Source organism: Chrysemys picta, chromosome 2 (assembly GCF_011386835.1).
Source record: "Chrysemys picta bellii isolate R12L10 chromosome 2, ASM1138683v2, whole genome shotgun sequence".
Classification (NCBI taxonomy): Eukaryota; Metazoa; Chordata; order Testudines; family Emydidae; genus Chrysemys; species Chrysemys picta.
This window is the reverse complement of record NC_088792.1, coordinates 117,046,791-117,066,154: the sequence shown is the minus strand read 5'-3', so window position 1 is coordinate 117,066,154 and position 19,364 is coordinate 117,046,791. Positions and strand designations below refer to the sequence as shown.

General features: G+C 46.3%; 1 protein-coding gene across 4 annotated transcripts in view; it reads left to right on the top strand.

The window, feature by feature from the left end:
• The window catches only part of LOC101934137 (palmitoyltransferase ZDHHC11), a 97,157-nt gene that overhangs the window by 51,493 nt on the left and 26,300 nt on the right, over positions 1-19,364 (top strand). For all 4 annotated transcript variants that reach the window (XM_005296520.5, XM_065584064.1, XM_065584063.1 and 1 more), the window contains exons 3-6: positions 551-729; positions 1,987-2,088; positions 4,754-4,878; positions 6,527-6,682. In XM_005296520.5, coding sequence (XP_005296577.1) covers positions 551-729; positions 1,987-2,088; positions 4,754-4,878; positions 6,527-6,682 — 562 coding nt within the window. The remainder of the gene's footprint in view (positions 1-550; positions 730-1,986; positions 2,089-4,753; positions 4,879-6,526; positions 6,683-19,364) is intronic.

Sequence of the window (19,364 nt, the reverse complement as noted above, 5' to 3'; positions counted from 1 at the left end):
AAAGAAGTAATGGTGGCCCCATTGTCTTGGGACTTACAAAAATAGCCTGGACAAAACACCAAAAAAATGTGCTGCCAAGAACAATCCTGTATTGTCAGGGGGATTAAACTAACTTAGTAGATAAACCTGGTGACTTCCATTCCTAACTCTTTTGATACTGTGGCATGCTACTTATTAGTTAAAAGTGGTGTGTGTGGGGGTGGGGGGGCAGGTAGTTGTCCCTTCTGTTAAGATAAAGTAAAACTGAAATGCATTTTACTCATTTGTAATATTGAAAATGTGTACAGGCAACTGGGAGGTGAGGGAGAGAAGGAACATAGGCCATGGAAGTTAGACCTACATTTCTTCCATTTTACAAGTCAGATTGCAGTTTATCCTTCTTTTGTCTTCAAAAATACAAGCACTGAATAAGGAGGGGGGGAACTCTTTAAAATGGCACAGGGACATGTGTTGGGCAAAAGCTTTTGAAAGGGGTATGTTCTTGAGCTTCATCTTTGTGTGTTTTCTTTATCCTAAACACTTAATTTCTCCTTAACTAACAATAACGCAGGTGATCGGCATCCTTTTTGCGCATCACTTAGTTGCTCACCTTGTTGCTATCACCATTGACCCAGCAGATCAAAATGTGCTGGCCAAGAAAAACTACAGCAGCCCCATGCCAGTCTTTGACAGAGGCAAGCACAAGCACGTCATTCAGAACCAGCACTGTTATCTCTGTGAAGTTGACGTGTAAGTTATGCAGTAAAAACGTATCAAAAAGATCAGGATTGTTTTTCTTTAAATCCAGAGACTTTTATATTTTTCTTTACTGTTGTGAAGTCATTTTCCTGCTGGCCAGGTTAGAGAGAAACTGACCTGTTAGTAAGAAATTGGTGGCTTTGAATTAGCACCATCTATAGTTGAGGTTGCCTGGCAATTCCCTTATAAGATCCTATTTTCAATTGCTTTTATCTTTCACAGACTTCACCTTTCAGGCTGAAATTTTCCATACCAGGGGTTTGCTCCAGGGTGATTTTAATGTTTCAGCTAACATGATTCGGCTGTTTCTGTGAACAGGGGGGAAATATATTGTGCTGTCCACGTTTATTAGGGAAAAAAAATTCTCAAAAACCTTTTTTCTGAGGGTCCGTCCTTTCAGAGCAGGGTCTTGAAATTTGGCAGGAGGGTTACCCTGGGATGTGCTTTTTTGCTATCCCTGTGAAAATGAGCCCAAATCTGGCCAAGTTACATACTTCTGAATAATCTCTGTTCGCAAACAGTTAGTAGAGACTTGTAAGAGTGTGGCAGCTAAATTCCCAAAGAGTCTGTCTGCCCTGAGCATGCTCCATCTACTCACAGCTCCGACCTGTTCTAGATTGTACATCCTCACCATGACTGCATGCTCCGTCCAAGCTCTGCAGAGACTTAGGGCCTGGCTACACTAGAGAGTTTACAGTGGTGCAGCTGCACTGCTGTAAACTCTCTAGTGTAGCCGCTGTAAGCCGACCGGAGAAACTCTCTGGCCCACATAACGCTGTCCACACCAACGCTTAAATTGATGTAACTTATGTTACTCAGGGAAGGGGGGAGAAGATGATTTCTTCACCCCCCATGAGTGACATCAATTATGCCAACATAAGCCGTAGTGTAGACATAGCCTTAGTGGGACTTTACCTGCAGTTGCTCTTCCCACCCGCCAAGGGATCCTGGTATATCAGACACAAACTGAGAGCAGGGAGACTGTCTCTCCTGTGCTCCTTGCTGGTGGCCATGCCAGAGAGGAGGACAGCCAGAGGAATCCTAATTAGAATGCAGAGGGGTGAGGAATCGTGGGGGGATGGGAAGGGCTATGTGTCTTGGACTGCTTGTGATTTTTGTTTTTTGGGGGGTAATATATAAACCTGTTATAAGACATCTGTCTGTTGGAGATTGCCCGTGTCTCCATAAGTGTGGCCTGTTTTGCTGACTAATTCTTACTCCATTTTATTTATATCTTTTTGTTTTTAGAGGGCCAAAAGCCAAACACTGTAGTGCCTGTAATAAGTGCATTGCGGACTTCGATCACCACTGTAAGTGGCTCAATAACTGTGTGGGAGGCAGAAATTACTGGTAAGCCATTACGGGCTAGCTTTGATAATATTGATTTGTCATGAAGAAATCAATGGGAGCTAAGTGTACTTCACAATGAACCATATGCTTTTTCCACCTGCCCCCTTTGAGGACATTTAACTGCTTGGTAGGGATTGGCTGATTTGGAGGGAACATTCCTATGACAGGAGCCTTTTATTCAATGGTGGAAAAGTGAGGTCAAGTTATTGACTCCTCCCTGGGAAATCAGTTTTAAATATATCCCTTTCCTCCCCAATACGGCTCAGAAACATCCAGTTTTTACTGTGTTTGCAGTTCATTTCTGATAAGTCCACTGTACCAATCTATGTGCTAGCCAGGAAGTTGCTCGACCACTATATCTAGTCAAAATAGCTATGGCAGATATATGTTCACTGACCAATTTGAGAGTTAATTCTTATCTTGCAAGACTTGATCTTTGAATTAAATAAGTGTCCTTAGTTGGTATTGTTTGATCTGTACTAAGTGTATTGTTGCTATACTGTAATTAATCAAATGTGTGCTTTTAAAAATATCTTTTGTTGTACTGTAGGCATTTCATTTTTATTCAAATTTGCAGCATCAGTCCAAAAAGAATACAGTAAATAAATTAATTTCCTTTTTTCTCATATTGAATTTTATACTACATAGAACAGAGTGAATAAAAGAAATGCATATAATATTAACTAGAATATTCCATGCCTAATTATATCTTGTAAGGAAAGTAAAATAGATTGAAGCAAACCCAAGTGATATTTGTTTTACCAAATCCCCCTTGTTTTTGAATTCTACATGCCAGTCTTCAGTTTGTAAAGTAGCCAACTATTGGTCATGAGGAAAGAAGCTTTAAAGTGAGAGCCTGCTACCTACTCTATGGATATATAAAGATGTATACGTGAGCACTCACAAAAAGAGTAGAACAAAATGTGAGCTGCTTCAGCCCCTGAATAGGATTTATGGTGAAAACTGTGTACATTCATCTTCACATTTAAAATGCCACAAGCTGAATGGAAAAGAAAAAGCTGAATTGTTTGAACAGAAGAGTAACAAAAGGAGTGAGAGTGGAAAATGACGAGTTTATATTTTGTAATGAAGCCACAGTAACTCGAGTGGTTCTTTGTTTTGCCACACTTTAAAACAGACTCTAGAAAATGAGAAGTAAGTGAGGTTCTTTAGTGTAGAGAGATGAATGGGGGCTATGTTTAGAGTGATTTATTTTAATTTGGTCGGTGGGTGGAACAATCTTTTGACCTTGTCCCAATACCCTGGCTAGTAGCAAATGGCCCTGGGGTATAAGCTTCAAATCCCATGGTATAACAGGTGTGTTGTAGATGGCCTGGCTGGGAGTCATTGGGTGGAAAAAAGTCTTGTTGCCATTATAAAATACTCTGGGGTCATATAGCCCGTTGAGACAGATTAGGGTTTATTGGGCAGCAGTGGATGGATAAGGGATTTGGAGTGTAGCTGTGCTCAAGTACCACAACCATGTGTTGGAGTCAAAGGCTTATTCTTCTGGGTGATTCCAGTGCAAATGTGGATGATACTTCAGGAGTGACCTTAGATGTCATATTGTACATGACCTCCATGGGGCTCTCCCTTACGGGTTTTGGCACTAAATTTAAAGCTAGATTGCTTTGGATTTGATCTCTGATTTGGAGGGGCTGGGGGTGGTAAATGTTCTCATTTTGGTTTGGCATCAGGGCTTACCCTTTGCTCTCTCTGGTGCGGTGGAACCATTTATTTGCTTAACCACAAAGACAGGTGGCCCAGTAGGGTTTCAAAGCTCTTTAAGGGAGAATATTCAATGTCAATGCATGTGGACTACTCTTTCAGTGGTCCGGTTAAACACTGATTTATTTGTCCTCTACTGTCAGTAGGGTTGTTCTAATACCCCCAGTTTTGAACCCTCCTGACAGGCCAACCTTTTCTTCAGGCAGCCTGTGATAGAGGTAATGGAAAGAGAAGAGCAGAAGGCTGAGTGCTGGTGACAGAAACCAACCTTCAAATCTGATTGATCATACATAAATCACTTTTGAAGTTTTATGCAATGGCTGTAATGGAGACAAAAAAGAAGTTTTCTTCTCTTCCATTACAGCCACTGACGTTACAATTGACAGCACTGGTGAACCTGGGTTCCCTTGTCACTGTACAACCCAGATTGTCTGTTTTCATCTATGGAAGTTCTATGTTGTTTGGTTCCTTCTTGGCTAATTTACAAATTTGCCTCTTCTATTCAATTGGCTTAAGTCATTTGAGAAACACAAGCTATCAGGTTTAAACATCTGGGGGCTGGAGGCAGGCTGTGTTTGGTGAGCAGCCAAAGATGCTGAAATTCATACCATTGGACCAACAGAGTCCAATTATTTATTTGACCTTCAGTGGATGCCTAAAGGCATATGGTTACACAGGCTTTTTCTTGAGACGGTGGCCTGTGGGGAGTGGAGGGAGTTAAGTGTTCATTTGTGTGTGGGTGTTTGGGGATGTGAATGAAGTATTTTAACTGAGATTGATGTAATTTCATACTTGTATTTTTTACTTGAAAGGTATTTTATAAATAAACAAATATTATTCTTTTAAATCAGTGGAAGTTCATGAAAGCTTCATTTCTGTGAAGCTGCATGCCTGGTCATCCTCTGAATATAGTGTTTTGTTTCTCTTATGTACATAGGTTTTTCTTCAATGCTGTTGCCTCTGCTGTTCTTGGTGTCTTCCTCCTGATACTGGTGATCCTTTATGTCTTCATCCAGTACTTTGTGAATCCAGCAGAACTACGCACAGCACCTCAGTTTGAAAGTATTTTTCCACTGACTTTAAAATATATTGTGTACTTTTTACTTAGTTTGTCTAATGGTACTGCTCACAGAGATCCAGTTATGTATAAACTTCATTGAAAGAAGATGTCAATAGGACTTCTTGGTCAGAAGGTTGTTGGTTGACACTAGTGCAGTGCTGGGAGGATGCTGTGTTGTTAAAGATGTCATTCTTTAGATGAGAAATTAAAGTGAGTTCTTTTCTGCTAGTCTCTTCTGCTTTCCTTGGTGAAAGTTAAAGATTTCAGATCTTTCCCCAAGATTAGGGAATATAACCCCTGGGTACAGACCACCATATTCCTGACCTGGTAATAAAACAAGACCCTTTACATGATGGACTTCTGGGTCCAACAGTGGCTGCTGTGTTTTGCCTATTTAGCCAACTAACTTACTGTGTAAAGCATGTGAGTTTAAACTGTCTTCACATTCAACTAAAGGAGTTTTACTGCATACATATGACTTAGGAGTGCACACAGATATGTAGAAAGAGTATGTAAAGTAAAAGTGCTTTTAAATACCCTTAAATTACTCAGATATTCTACTGGCCCTAATCTAAATTTTGTTTCTAGCTGTATGAGAAATACTCTTAAATACGTAAAACACCTCTACCCCGATATAACGTGACCCGAACACAAATTCGGATATAACGCAGTAAAGCAGCGCTCTGGGGGGGCGGCGCGCTCCGGTGGACCAAAGCAAATTCGATATAACACGGTTTCACCTATAACACGGTAAGATTTTTTGACTCCCGAGGACAGCGTTATATCGGGGTAGAGGTGTATCTAAAAAAGATATTTATATCAATTTTTCTGTCTTCCATACACTAGAAATGGAGATTTAAACACAAGGCTATTTTAAATGATTTACTACATGTTTAGTAGATTTAGAGAGATGTATGATTTCTAGACTTCCAGAAATTAGTTGGGGAGATGGGGGAGAAGTACAAGTCAATCTGGCACTCATTCAAGGGAAGCTTTGCTGGAGCCAGATGTGTGTGATGCAAAGCTTCCCCTGTGTAACTCTTCTAGTTACACCCTGATCCTGATCCGTAATACCTTCCTACCATTCCATTTCTGAGATTCTCTTTGAGCAGAAAGTAATTGTGCCATGGTTAGCCAGAGCTTTGTGAGGTGGGTCTGGCTCAGACCACTAGATTTGTGACCTGAATCAAGATGTGAATCCAGATCTCCAGAAATGCTGGGACAGTACTTTAGGGTAAAATTTTCTAAAGCACCTCTAAGTACCATTTTTCAAAAGTGATGAAGTACTTAGCCTCCTACGTCACATTGACTGTCAATGAGACTTAGGCTCCTAATTCACGTACTTGCTTTGGAAAATTTTATCCCCAGTCTGTTACACTCCCGCACTCTTCAGTTTTTGAGGACCCATGAGTGGTCCAAGTAAACAGAGGTAGGAAGTCTATTTATCCTAAAAAATTCTGTTTTAGAATTTTTTTTTAAATCAAAACAAATAAGCGGTGAATAGCCTTGTGCAAAGAACAGTCAAAAAGCCCAGTTGTTAAGAGAGAGTTACTTGAGCTGTAGGAGAGACTGTGGGTAGCTTGGTTTTTCCTATTTCCATTACCAGAAGGATGAAGTGTTTTATTTTCCCCCTTTACTTTGCCCTGGTAGGAGTCATTGGAAACAACACGTGGCTGGCCTTTCTTCCTGTTGCTCCTGTGGAGACTACAGCAGCTGGAATCCTGGCTATAGCGGTGATCACTGTGCTCCTGGGAATTGCATCGCTCCTGCTACTGGGACACTTGTTGATATTTCATCTTTACCTCTGTATGTAATATTTCTCTATAAGCAGGTGGGCAGTGATTGTTTCAGGAAAATCCTTCTCAGTCTGTTGCGATCAATGACTATAAAGGTTCCATCTTTTTAATTTGTTTTAAATATCTATAAACCTAAGTTTGGAAAACTTCAGCCTCAATGGCTGAAGCGCGTTAGTTATAAGCAACTGAGAACAGAGAGTTATAACAGAAAGTGTTAGGCAACTCTGTCCCCAATAGTACATTACGTTTTGCATGCACAAATGCAGTTTGGCCAGGAAATTTACCAATAACAGAAAAAGACAAAGACTTGAGTATTTGAATTAGCTTAATTACCAAAGAGTGAACATCATCCTGTGGAAGATTCTGCCTACAAAATGAAATGTATACTCTTCCTATAAAGCGGAAAGAAATAGTTCTGCTTCCTTTTAAAGGATTTACTTTAGGAGGGTCTAAAGAGGGATCAAAGATTCACTTTATTTGGCATTTTAAAATCAAGTTTGTATGTCTTTCCTAAAGATATGATAGTTCAGTGAGAAATTCTGGGCTTGATGCATGAATTATGGGATGAAATTCTATAGTTTGTGACTAGATAATCATAATCCCTGCTGGCCTTAAAACTCTATTAATCTACAAATATATACTTTTCATGTGGTTAACTATCTTTCAGTATCTTCCTTTGGTCAATATTGGACCAATATTTGTAATCTTGTGTCCCTTCAACTTTTCAGTTTTCCAAAGAAAAAAACTTGATTCTTATTTTGCATGTTGTTTGACATGCAGACATTCAGAAGAGCTGGAAGAATATTTTCTTCAGTATTTGTTTATTTTATTTTTAATTTTCCACTGCTTTGGTGGATATGCATAACAGTTCATTAACAATAAAATGCAAATGCATCCAATGTATGCTTTTAGGTATGGTGAAGTTGAAAGTTTCTGTATGCCACTTGGGTGGGGGAGAACATCTAGAGTATATTCAGTGCCAGTGCATCACTTAAAGCATCTTCTTGCAATTACAAAATAAATATATTTTAAGTACCATTTAAATATTTATACTTTTTTTTTTAAATTTGTTTCCCTAATTGGTTTTCAAAATAATATGACCTACATGTAATTTCAAAGCTTATGAATGGAACCTTCTTCTTCGAGTGCTTGCTCATATCCATTCCATTAGGTGTGTGTGCGCGCCGCGTGCACGATCGTCGGAAGATTTTTACCCTAGCAACACCGGCGGGTCGGCTGTGGAGCCCCCTAGAGTGGCGCCTTCATGGCGCTGAATATATACCCCAGCCGACCCGGCGCCCCCTCAGTTCCTTCTTACCGCCCCTGACGGTCGTTGGAACTGTGGAGAGCTGCTTAGCTGTTCTCCACTCTCCCTAGCTTAGTTTGTTATTCGCAGTTATAGTTATAGTTATAGTCCTAGTGTTTATAGTTAAATAGTTCAATAGTTTTAAAAGTTGTTCTAGTTGTTATAATAGTTCAGGGGATTAAGGGGGTCGTCTCCCCCTTTCTCCCCCGGCCGCGGGGCCGGGCTCATGCCCAACGCTCCCGGCTTCAAGCTGTGCGCCTCCTGCGCTAAGCCTATGCCCACGAGCGACCCGCACGACTCCTGTCTGAAGTGCCTGGGAGAGTCCCATCAAACAGATAAGTGCAAGATCTGTAAGGCCTTCAGACCAAGGACCAAGAAGGAGCGGGACTTTCGGCTCCGGCAACTCCTGATGGAGGCGGCACTTAGTCCGGACGCTCCATCTACAAGTCAGGCCCCGGCACCTAGCGCCTCGGTGCGCAGTGCCCCGGCGGCACCGGCCATGACGACCACGCGAGTGGCGTCAGATGAGCCTCCCCGGCACCGGACCTCGTCGGCGCCGCAAGCACAGCAAGTGCCTCGGCGCCGGTCATTATCCCCAGGGCATAAGAAAGCCCATAAGACGGGGACCTCCGTGCCGAAGACGCTGGCTCCCCCAGTGCCGGGGGTAGAGCCGCGTCCGCCGGTGGAGCACCGGAAACAGGTGCCTCCAGCACCGTCGACTCCGGCGCCGAGGCCGTTGAGTCCGGTGCAGATGGCGTCTCCACCGAGGCCGGCGGTGATACAGTGCCTCCCGTCGACGCCAGAGACCTTCGCGGCGGCGAGAGACTTAATAGCTCTCACGGAGCCGGCACCGCCCCAACCACCAGCACCGACGGCACCGTTGACTCGCCCGGTCCAGTCGAGGGGGAAACCTGCCTTGATGCGCCCTCCATCGCAAGGCTGGAACCTCGGCACCGATCCAGGTCCCGAAGCAGGTCCCCACGCCGCTCGCAGTCCCGGCACCGAATATCACCTCGGCACCGGTCGTACTCGCGGCCAAGATCTTCTTCGCGGCACCGCTCTACGTCTCGGCACCGCTATGATCGTCGGCACCGATCAACGTCGAGACGTAGTTCTCGGCACCGCTACGGTCGACGCTCGACGTCGAGAGGCCGCTCCCGGTACCGGGCATACTCCAGGTCCTCGTCGAGGTCCAGATCCGACTCCCGGCACCGACGAGGTCATCGGCACCGGTCGCGGTCCCGGCACCGATCGCCGGCACCGCGTGGAGATAGATCATCTCCAGACCGGCACCGTGCGGCACCGCAGCCCACGGGAATCGTCTCGACGCTCTCGGCACCGCCATGGCCATCGAGATCGGTGTCTCGCTCCTCGGAGGACCTCTCGAGATCGGCATACCCCCCTCAGGGGCAAGCCGAGGAACAGGACTTGGGCCATTGGCAGAACATAACAGAGGACCATTCTCATGGCCCATCTCACTGGTCGTTTTGGACCCCGTGGGCGTACCATCAGGCGCAAGGGGCTCCAGTTGCTTCGACCTCTCGCTCCGGTCACTCTGTTAGAAGGGCCCCGGAGTCCACCATCTCTCGGCCTCCGCCAGGGGGCATGGAGGCTTCCGTGTCCGCACCACCTGACGCCCTGGACTCAAGCGCAGGTGATGCTCCGGCCCAGGAGCAGGGAGACCAGGACCCTCCCTTGGATCCTGTTCCACCGGAGGCATCTTCCTCTTCCTCTCCGGATGAGGCAGTGGCGGGCACATCGTGCACAGGTCCACCTCCAATAGATCTTCGGGCTCACCAAGATCTTCTGCGTAGGATGGCCCGTAATATGGACCTGCAGGCGGAGGAGATAGTGGAGGTGCACGACCCCATCGTGAATATCCTCGGAGCGGATGCCCCATCGAGGGTGGCGTTACCCCTGATCCGCACGATACAAGCCAATGTATCTACGATATGGCAGACTCCTGCCTCTATCCCACCCACAGCGAGAGGGGTGGAAAGGAAATACTTTGCCCCGTCTAAAGACTACGGATACTTGTATACCCACCCCCAGCCGTGTTCACTGGTGGTGGCATCAGTGAACGCAAGGGAGCGCCACGGTCAGCAGGCCGCAGCGCCCAAATCGAAGGAGGCTAAGCGCCTCGATTTATTCGGCCGTAAAGTTTACTCAGCCGGAGGGCTGCAACTTAGAGCGGCTAATCAACAGGCGCTCTTGAGCCGCTATAGCTTTAACTCCTGGAACTCTATGGGGAAGTTCAAGGAGTTGGTTCCCCAAGAGTCCAGGGAGGAGTTTGGAGCCCTGGTGGAGGAGGGTAAGAAGGTGGCTCGGACCTCCTTACAGGCCTCCTTAGACATAGCGGACTCTGCTGCGAGAACCCTGGCCTCAGGTATCGCTATGCGGAGGATCTCCTGGCTCCAGGTTTCGGGTCTGCCTCAGGAACTGCAGCAAACCCTGCAGGATCTGCCCTTTGAAGGACAAGGGTTGTTTTCAGAAAAGACGGACTCTCGCCTGCAGAGCCTCAAGGACTCCAGGACGATCATGCGTTCCTTGGGGATGCATGTTGTGGGCCCTCAGCGCAGGCCATTTAGACCGCAGCCTCAGCGCTTCTACCCCACCCCCCCCGCCTCGTCAGAGACAGGACTCGACCCGGAGGCGAGGACGAGGTGGTAGAAGAAGGTGGACCGGCCCTCAACCTGGTCAGAACCAGGGGCCACCTAGACCACCTTCAGGCCCCAGGCAGAACTTTTGAAGGTGCGGTCGAGGACGGCGCCCCAGTCATCCCACAGGATCCAGCCCCATCCTTTCGGGATCGCCTTTCCCATTTCCACCATGCCTGGTCCCTTATAACCTCGGACCGTTGGGTCCTTCGCACGGTGGACAGGGGATATGCTATCCAGTTTTCCTCAATTCCCCCCTCCTCCCCCCCTTCCCCGTCCCTCTTCAGGGACCCTTCTCACGAGCAACTTCTTATACAGGAAGTTTCCACGCTCCTTGCTATGGGGGCCATAGAGGAGGTTCCAGTGGAGTTAAGGGGCAGGGGATTCTATTCCCGTTACTTCCTCATTCCCAAGTCCAAAGGAGGTCTGCGACCCATCTTGGACTTGCGCGGACTCAACAAATTCGTAGTAAAGTTGAAGTTCCGCATGGTCTCTTTGGGGACCATAATCCCTTCCCTCGATCCTGGAGACTGGTTCGCCGCCCTCGACATGAAAGATGCATACTTTCACATAGCAATTTACCCGCCTCACAGACGCTTCCTGCGGTTCGTGGTAAGCAAGGTGCACTACCAATTTGCAGTCCTTCCCTTCGGCCTATCCTCGGCCCCAAGGGTGTTCACGAAATGTATGGCTGTCGTGGCAGCGTACCTTCGTCGGCAAGGGATACAGGTGTTCCCGTACCTAGACGACTGGCTGGTACGCGGTCGCACCAAAGAACAAGTTCGAGATCACGTCCACATAATAGTGCACACATTCAACAAGTTGGGTATCCTACTCAACAAGGACAAATCCACTCTAGAACCTACCCAGAGAATAGAATTCATCGGCGCGGTTCTAGACTCCAGACGTGCACAAGCCATCCTGCCAGACAATCGCTTTTGCACCATCACGAGCCTCATTCAAGGACTCAAGGCCTTCCCAACTACCACGGTGAGGTCGTGCCTTACCCTGCTGGGTCACATGGCTTCCTGCACGTACGTAACCAGGCATGCCAGACTTCGGCTTCGCCCACTCCAGACCTGGGTGTCATCAATATACCGCCCACATCGGGACAGCCTGAACATGGTGGTCACGGTCCCGAACTCGGTCCTGACCTCCCTCACGTGGTGGCTAGACCACAAGGTGGTTTGCGAGGGGATGCCGTTTCACGCCCCACAACCCTCTCTGCACCTGGTCACAGACGCTTCATCCCTGGGTTGGGGCGCCCATCTCAACGAACACCATACCCAGGGCCTGTGGACTGCACCCCAGATAGCCCTGCACATCAATGTTCGGGAACTGATGGCGGTGCGCCTGGCGTGCCAGGCATTTCTCAATCTCCTACGTGGCCGCTGTGTGTTAGTTCTCATCGACAACACCACTGCCATGTTTTACATCAACAAGCAAGGAGGAGCACGTTCGTCAATTCTATGCCAAGAGGCCATTCGCCTGTGGGACTTCTGCATCGCCCACTCAATCCATCTCACGGCATCGTTCCTCCCTGGAGTCCAGAACACTCTGGCGGACCGACTCAGCAGGTCCTTTCAAACACACGAGTGGTCTATCCGTCCGGACATCATACATTCCGTTTTCCAGAAGTGGGGGTTTCCCCAGATAGACCTGTTTGCATCTCGAGACAACAGGAAGTGCCACGTGTTCTGCTCCCTGCAAGGTCGAGCTCCGGGCTCCCTCTCGGATGCGTTTCTCCTTCCCTGGAAAGACCACCTGTTTTATGCCTTCCCTCCGTTTCCTCTGGTCCACAAGGTACTGCTCAAATTGCGCAGAGACCAGGCACAGGTGATTCTGATCGCCCCAGCGTGGCCGAGACAACATTGGTACACCACGCTGTTGGAGCTCTCGGTTCAGACACCGATCCCGCTTCCATTATGCCCGGATCTCATCTCTCAGGACCACGGCCGCCTGCGTCACCCCGACCTGCAATCACTCCACCTCACGGCGTGGCTGCTCCATGGTTCACCCAGGCAGAGCAGCAGTGCTCGCACTCTGTCCAACAGATTCTGCTGAGCAGTAGGAAGCCCTCAACACGGACCACATACTTGGCCAAGTGGAAGCGGTTCTCCTGTTGGTGCGAACAACGAGCCACGTCCCCGTTACAGGCACCTATCCCTCTCATTTTGGAATATCTCCTCTCCCTAAAACAGCAAGGGTTGGCGATATCTTCAATTAGAGTTCACCTGGCCGCTATATCGGCCTTTCACCCAGGGGAACTCGCGTCCTCGGTATTCTCTAACCCGATGGTCGTTAGATTCCTCAAGGGCTTAGACCGGATGTACCCACAACAACGTCAGCCCGTTCCGACGTGGGACCTCAACCTGGTTCTCTCCAAGCTCACAGGTCCTCCATTCGAGCCACTGGCCACCTGTTCACTTTTGTACCTATCCTGGAAGACAGCCTTCCTCGTAGCCATCACCTCAGCAAGGCGCGTTTCTGAACTCAGGGCGCTTACATCCGAGCCCCCTTACACAGTTTTCCATAAGGATAAAGTGCAGCTTCGTCCACATCCTGCCTTTCTCCCTAAGGTGGTTTCTCCATTTCATATCAACCAGGATATATTTCTCCCGGTCTTTCATCCTAAACCACATGCTACTCGCCAGGATCAACGTTTGCATTCTCTGGACGTACGCAGGGCCCTGGCCTTCTATATTGACCGCACAAGGCACTTTAGAAAGACGACGCAACTCTTCGTTGCAGTGGCCGACCGAATGAAAGGCTCACCGGTCTCATCACAACGCCTATCCTCCTGGATTACGTCTTGCATCCGGACTTGCTACGACCTGGCAGGTGTCTCAGTACCACACCTCACCGCTCACTCCACGAGGGCCCAAGCTTCCTCGACGGCTTTCCTGGCGCAAGTTCCGATCCAGGACATTTGTAGAGCTGCGGTTTGGTCGTCAGTCCACACGTTTACAGAACACTATGCACTAGTGCAGCAGTCCAGGGACGATGCTGCCTTCGGATCAGCGGTTTTGCACACAGCAATGTCTCACTCCGACCCCACCACCTAAGTTGGGCTTGGGAGTCACCTAATGGAATGGATATGAGCAAGCACTCAAAGAAGAAAAGACGGTTACTCACCGTTGTAACTGTTGTTCTTCGAGATGTGTTGCTCATATCCATTCCAAACCCGCCCCCCGTCCCCACTGTCGGAGTAGCCGGCAAGAAGGAACTGAGGGGGCGCCGGGTCGGCTGGGGTATATATTCAGCGCCATGAAGGCGCCACTCTAGGGGGCTCCACAGCCGACCCGCCGGTGTTGCTAGGGTAAAAATCTTCCGACGATCGTGCACGCGGCGCGCACACACACCTAATGGAATGGATATGAGCAACACATCTCGAAGAACAACAGTTACAACGGTGAGTAACCGTCTTTTCCCTCTTTCCACCCCTCTTTTGATCATCACCTCTTCCTGCCTCACTTCCACAAATGCATTTCAGTTGAAGTGATATAAGATGTAATGGCATTTGGAACTTGATCATATAGCCAATTGATCTTACCAGTTATGCTTTCTGTTTTTGCAAGAATGTGGGCTGAGAAGAACCAGCCTGCTTATGCCAGGTAAAAGGACCGGAGTGGCACAAAGGAGCCCTAAAAGCCCTGGTTCCAGCTAGGGGAGGATTCTCCCAGTGGAGACACTATAAAAGAGAGCCAGGAATCCATCTCCCCAGGACCTTTTTGCAAGCCCTGGCATGGGGAATGTGTTGGGGGTGGGGCCACCACTGCACACAGCATTGCAGAAATTCCAAGCACCACTGTGGCCTGGAAGGCAGACCAGGGATGCTGCTGTAACTTTAGAGAGCGAAGGGGGCCTGTCTAACTACCCCAGGGGCTTCTCCAGACCCTGTATCCACCCAGATTGGAAGAGCACAAAGGTGGGCTTTTAATGCCACCACAGTCCTCCTTCACCCTGGACTGCAAGTTTTGTGCCGCACCTCTTTTTGAGGTGTAGCACAGAATCTCACCCCGGTGTATACACAACCAGCTTCAAATCTTTCCATTTCCAGAGCAGAGACATTTTTACCACCATGAAATATCTGAGCTGGAAAAGCATTCTAGATATTGGCATGTCAAGAAGTGAACTAAGCATTGCAAGGTTCTCTTGTACAGTGTGCTTTGCAAAACTGCATTCCATACTTTAATTGTAGTGTTTTTTCTCTGTGTAGATATTTTGACCTCAGTTTAAAAAAAAAAAAATTGGGAGTTTTTGAGTGTTTCTTGTTTTTCAAGAAGGAAACTGATTAATTACCAGTGATGTGGGTGTATCTTTATTGAAATCCACAGTATTCTATGCTTTTTACAGTGATTCTCTTCCCTTCTTACTGTATTTGATCAGATTAAAGGTTCCAGAGTACTTCACCGGTAGCCTAGCTTTCTTCATGTTTTTCTTTTTCAAGTCCAGAGTATGGGGTAGTACTAAAATAATTATTACCAAGATGTTTGACCTTTTAAAATGTGCTTCTTGACAATGATTTGCCATAGTCATGTGACTACTCAAGAAATCAGACTTTGACTTTTATAATATTTTTTAATCATCCTTTAATTGCTTTGGCAATACATGATTCATTTAAAAATTATCCAACCTGATGAAACAGATATTCACATACCTCTTGAAAATTAACTGTTTGGACTCTGTAGGTAGGTTGGAGGATATAATTAAATATCCATGATATTCACACCATTGCAAATATTCTTTGAACTTAATAGCCACAAAACTTCTATTCCCAGAAAACCTTTAATTTAGTAAAGGTGGTAAATAGAGATTTATTTATTTTAATATAAATGTTTTAGAACATTTTAATTCCAAACAAACATTTGAAAATTAGGAAATATATAGTATGTTTCCACAATCACCCTTTGAAATCACTTGCTATAAATGTAAACATAATGCTATGGTTCATTTTTTCATGTCAGTTCTCCTTTGTAGAAGAGATGGAAGTGATTTATTGTGTCATCAAATAGAACTCTCCGGCAGTACAGGATTCGTCACTGTGGTTTATGATCTAGTCGTAAATGTCTATGCAGGCATAAAAGTTGCTATGACACTGAAAACTATGCATGGTTCTTGATGGAAAGCTATAATTTTTGTGAAGAATTTCTGAAGCACTTGAAATGTTTTCCCCTACAGTGCACACAGTATTCAGTTAACCTCCCAGCAAAGTTTTTAATAGAACCTGGTTTGTGAACTCTCCTTAAGGATTAGTAAATGCAACACATTTGGAATTCGTAGGCTAAAGTTGTTGTTTTTATTTGTTTACGTGACATGGCAAATAAGTTAAACTTTTTGCAAAATGAAATACTAGTCATTTTTGGAGGTTTCAGATCTTAAATGGCCAGTGTATAGTCCATCTCTAGCTTTAGAATACATTATTCTTCTCTGGCAGGACATCAAACATACAAAAATTCAAGTGGAAAGACTCTTTTTGATGGATGTTAGAGGACAGATGGTATAAAATTTAGCTTTATGAAAAAGTCTCAACACCTTAACTATGGATTTGCTACTGAGACTACATAATTCCACTAATGTTTTGAAGCACTGAGGTATGTGCACTTAATTGTTGCAATGCACCCAAAAAGAATAAACTAGTATATGTAAAAGGCTTTGACAAAGAAAAAAAACATTTATATTTTAGTGCAACTTAATATTACACTGTTGTATACTTACATTTATATCTACTTTTCTCAGCCAGGCTATGCTTAGAGAGAAGTTTGCTGATTCTTGGTCAATCAATGCAGATGTTTGGGAATAGTACCTCCCAGCCAGCAGGTGGAGGCAATACAATGAACACGTTTGGTGGTGTCATCCCTCTATATGAGGAGCTTGCTTGTTCACCATAGGTCTAGTTCTCTCTCAAGCAGGTAGAGAAAGCTACACAGTGCCCTGAAAAAAAGAAAAATGGGCCTGGAGTCGCTCATAGGAGAGGACTCCTGTAGCTGGCTGGCTACCCCTGGGCAGGGTTTTGATAGGTTTATGGCTCGAACTCCTGCTTTTGTGGGCAGCATGCTTCCAAGCCAAGAAGCCCCCTCCTGAGTCACCTGAACCTCATGCCCCCCGGAGAGGCTCTTTTCCTTGCTGCGGGGCAGCCTCTTCGGTGCCTTCAGACATCCCAGAACTGGCCACACGTTTAAACTCTGCCACAGCTCCTCTTTCTCTGCTCCCAGAGTTAGGGGACAAATCTGGGGCTGCTACTTCAGCTGTTCCCCTGCACATGTCCCTCCTCCCGGGACCCCCGCATGGAGCCAGGGAATGCTGCACTGTGCTCATGGCTTGGACTCGAGGGCAGCTGTGTTGACTGTGAGGTGCTCAAAGAAAACAACAGAGTGAGAACAGGGAACGGTGTAAACGGAATTCCGCAAGTGCAGGAAAAAGGAAAATACTCTGGCTTAAAAACAAACAAACACCTGGCAGAATTACCCAATAATCTCCTATCAAGCTGTGCAGATCTTCTCAAGCACTTCCAGTTCATCCATGAGTCAGGAACAGGGATTGTCCGGGGATGGGAACTACCAAACAGGCTAACCAAGTCAGTTGTACTTGTTTTCCAGAATGAATGCAAGGGTACTTGCTGAAAATCCTTGTGTAGAAATGTCCATTTTAAGGATAATGAGGTCACCCAGACCTGACACAAACGGAACCGTGGCATAGGGGGAAAAAAGGGGTTTCATGATGTCTGGTCCCATGCTCCAGGTGCCCATGCAGTGGGGCCTGCAATCGCGCATACCTCTGGTAGCGGCAAAGAGAAGCAGCACTACCTGACCACTACCCATTCAGGTTTGGCCCCACCAAACCTTGGCCCCACCAAACCTTGGCGTGACAAGAGGGTAACAGGACCAAAATTGAGTGAATGGTGTTGTGCATGGGAGTGTGGACCACAATGCCACTCAATTCTGGCCTCAGTCCCTCTGTCGTGATGCATGGTCATAGTGGGCAGTGGGGCAGCCAGTGTTGCTCCTCCTCACCAGGGCTCCCCCGCCCCCCTAGGGGCCTGCCCATCCTCGCCCCACTTCCAACAGTCTGCATCCTCTCTCAAGGTGGGAAGTAACCCTGCAGTTGGGTGGGCCAGGCTAGAAGGCAAGGGCTGATGATGGTGCAGACCAGGCAGGCAAGGTGCTGGGGCCATCAGCTGCAGTGGGAATGGCTCCACAGGGTTTGACGGTGTGTACATAGGGAAAAATTTTGAGGGGTGCCTCTGTGCCTATGAACACAGCCTATTTCTCTAGAGCAGTGCCTCAGCCTGCACACAAACTGCTACGGGAAATGGTGAAAAAACTTGTTTAAAAAGGTATCAGGATTTTTTTCCTCTTGTCTTCAGGCTGCTTGGCCTGTTGTTGCTGTTGATTAGGAACAGGGGAGAAAGGAATTTGTGGCTTGGTTTTCTTCCAAATCTGCTAGAACTACTGGTACAGCAACCAGATCTAAAAAGTTAAATCACTTGTTTTTCCTTAAATGTATTCATTTCAAAATGTATTGATCAAAGACAATGGATGAGAAAAAGCAATCAGATTCCTGCTCCATTACGTTTTCCTTCTTCTTGGGGAAATGTACCAGTATCTGGTTACTGTGTGAGACTCGATGGTAGAAATTGACAAAAGAAAGTTTTGTTGAAATGTAAAACCACATGAATCTCATCTGGTTTCATGTTTCGTCACCATCTTGAAATACCAATCATACATGTAGACAGAGTTGCTAAGATTAACAATCAGTTGGGGTAAATTTTAAGCTTGTATCAAAATTGCACAGACTTTTGGCATGCTTTCAGTGTTGAAAGTTGGCCATTTTGAGTGCATTTTATTTAAGAACACAAGAATGGCCATGCTGGGTCAGAGCAATGGTCCATTTAGCCCAGCATCCTATCTTCCAATAGGGGCCAATGCCAGGTGCTTCAGAGGGAATGAACAGATGAGGGCAATTATTGAGTGATCCATCCTCTGTCATCCCAGGAACTGGCAGTAAGAGGCTGAGGGACACCCAGAGCATGGGGTAGCATCCCTGACTATCTTGGCTGATAGCCAGTGATGAATCTTTCCTCCATCAACTTATCTAATTCCTCTTTTAACCCAGTTATACTTTTGGTCTTCACAACATCCCCTGGCAATGAGTTCCACAGATTGACCATGCTTTGGGTGGAGAGGTACTTAGTGATATTGGGTTCTTTCTAACTGGAAATTCCAAAGTGAAACCTCCCAAGTTTCCATCAGCATGGATTGAAATTGAAGAGAACTTTCACACATAAGACACGGCCAGAATGAAATAGCTCAGTTTGAACAGCTCTATTTGCTATTCAAAGCTTAGAAGGAAGTTTCTTAACTCTACTCTGAAACCTTTCTTAACTCTGTGTTCCCCTCTTTGTGAGCACCTAATATTTCTTTCAATCTTTCCAGGACTTCCTGTGCTCTGAACATGGTATAGTGCAGCCTCTTGAAAACTTGTCTGTCATTCTGCCAGTAACAACTGGCTGCAGCTGCATCATACTGTACAACATTTCAGGGACACTTCTCCACGGTTACATCATTATAAGTGTGTTGATTTACAGTTTCTAATGCCAAATCCCACATGATGATGATTGATGAAGCTGAAGTTCATTACAACAGAATATCCATAAGGAAATACAATTCTACCAAGTGCTACGATGATTAGATGCTATTGATGATAGAGATGAAACAAAGTGGCCACTT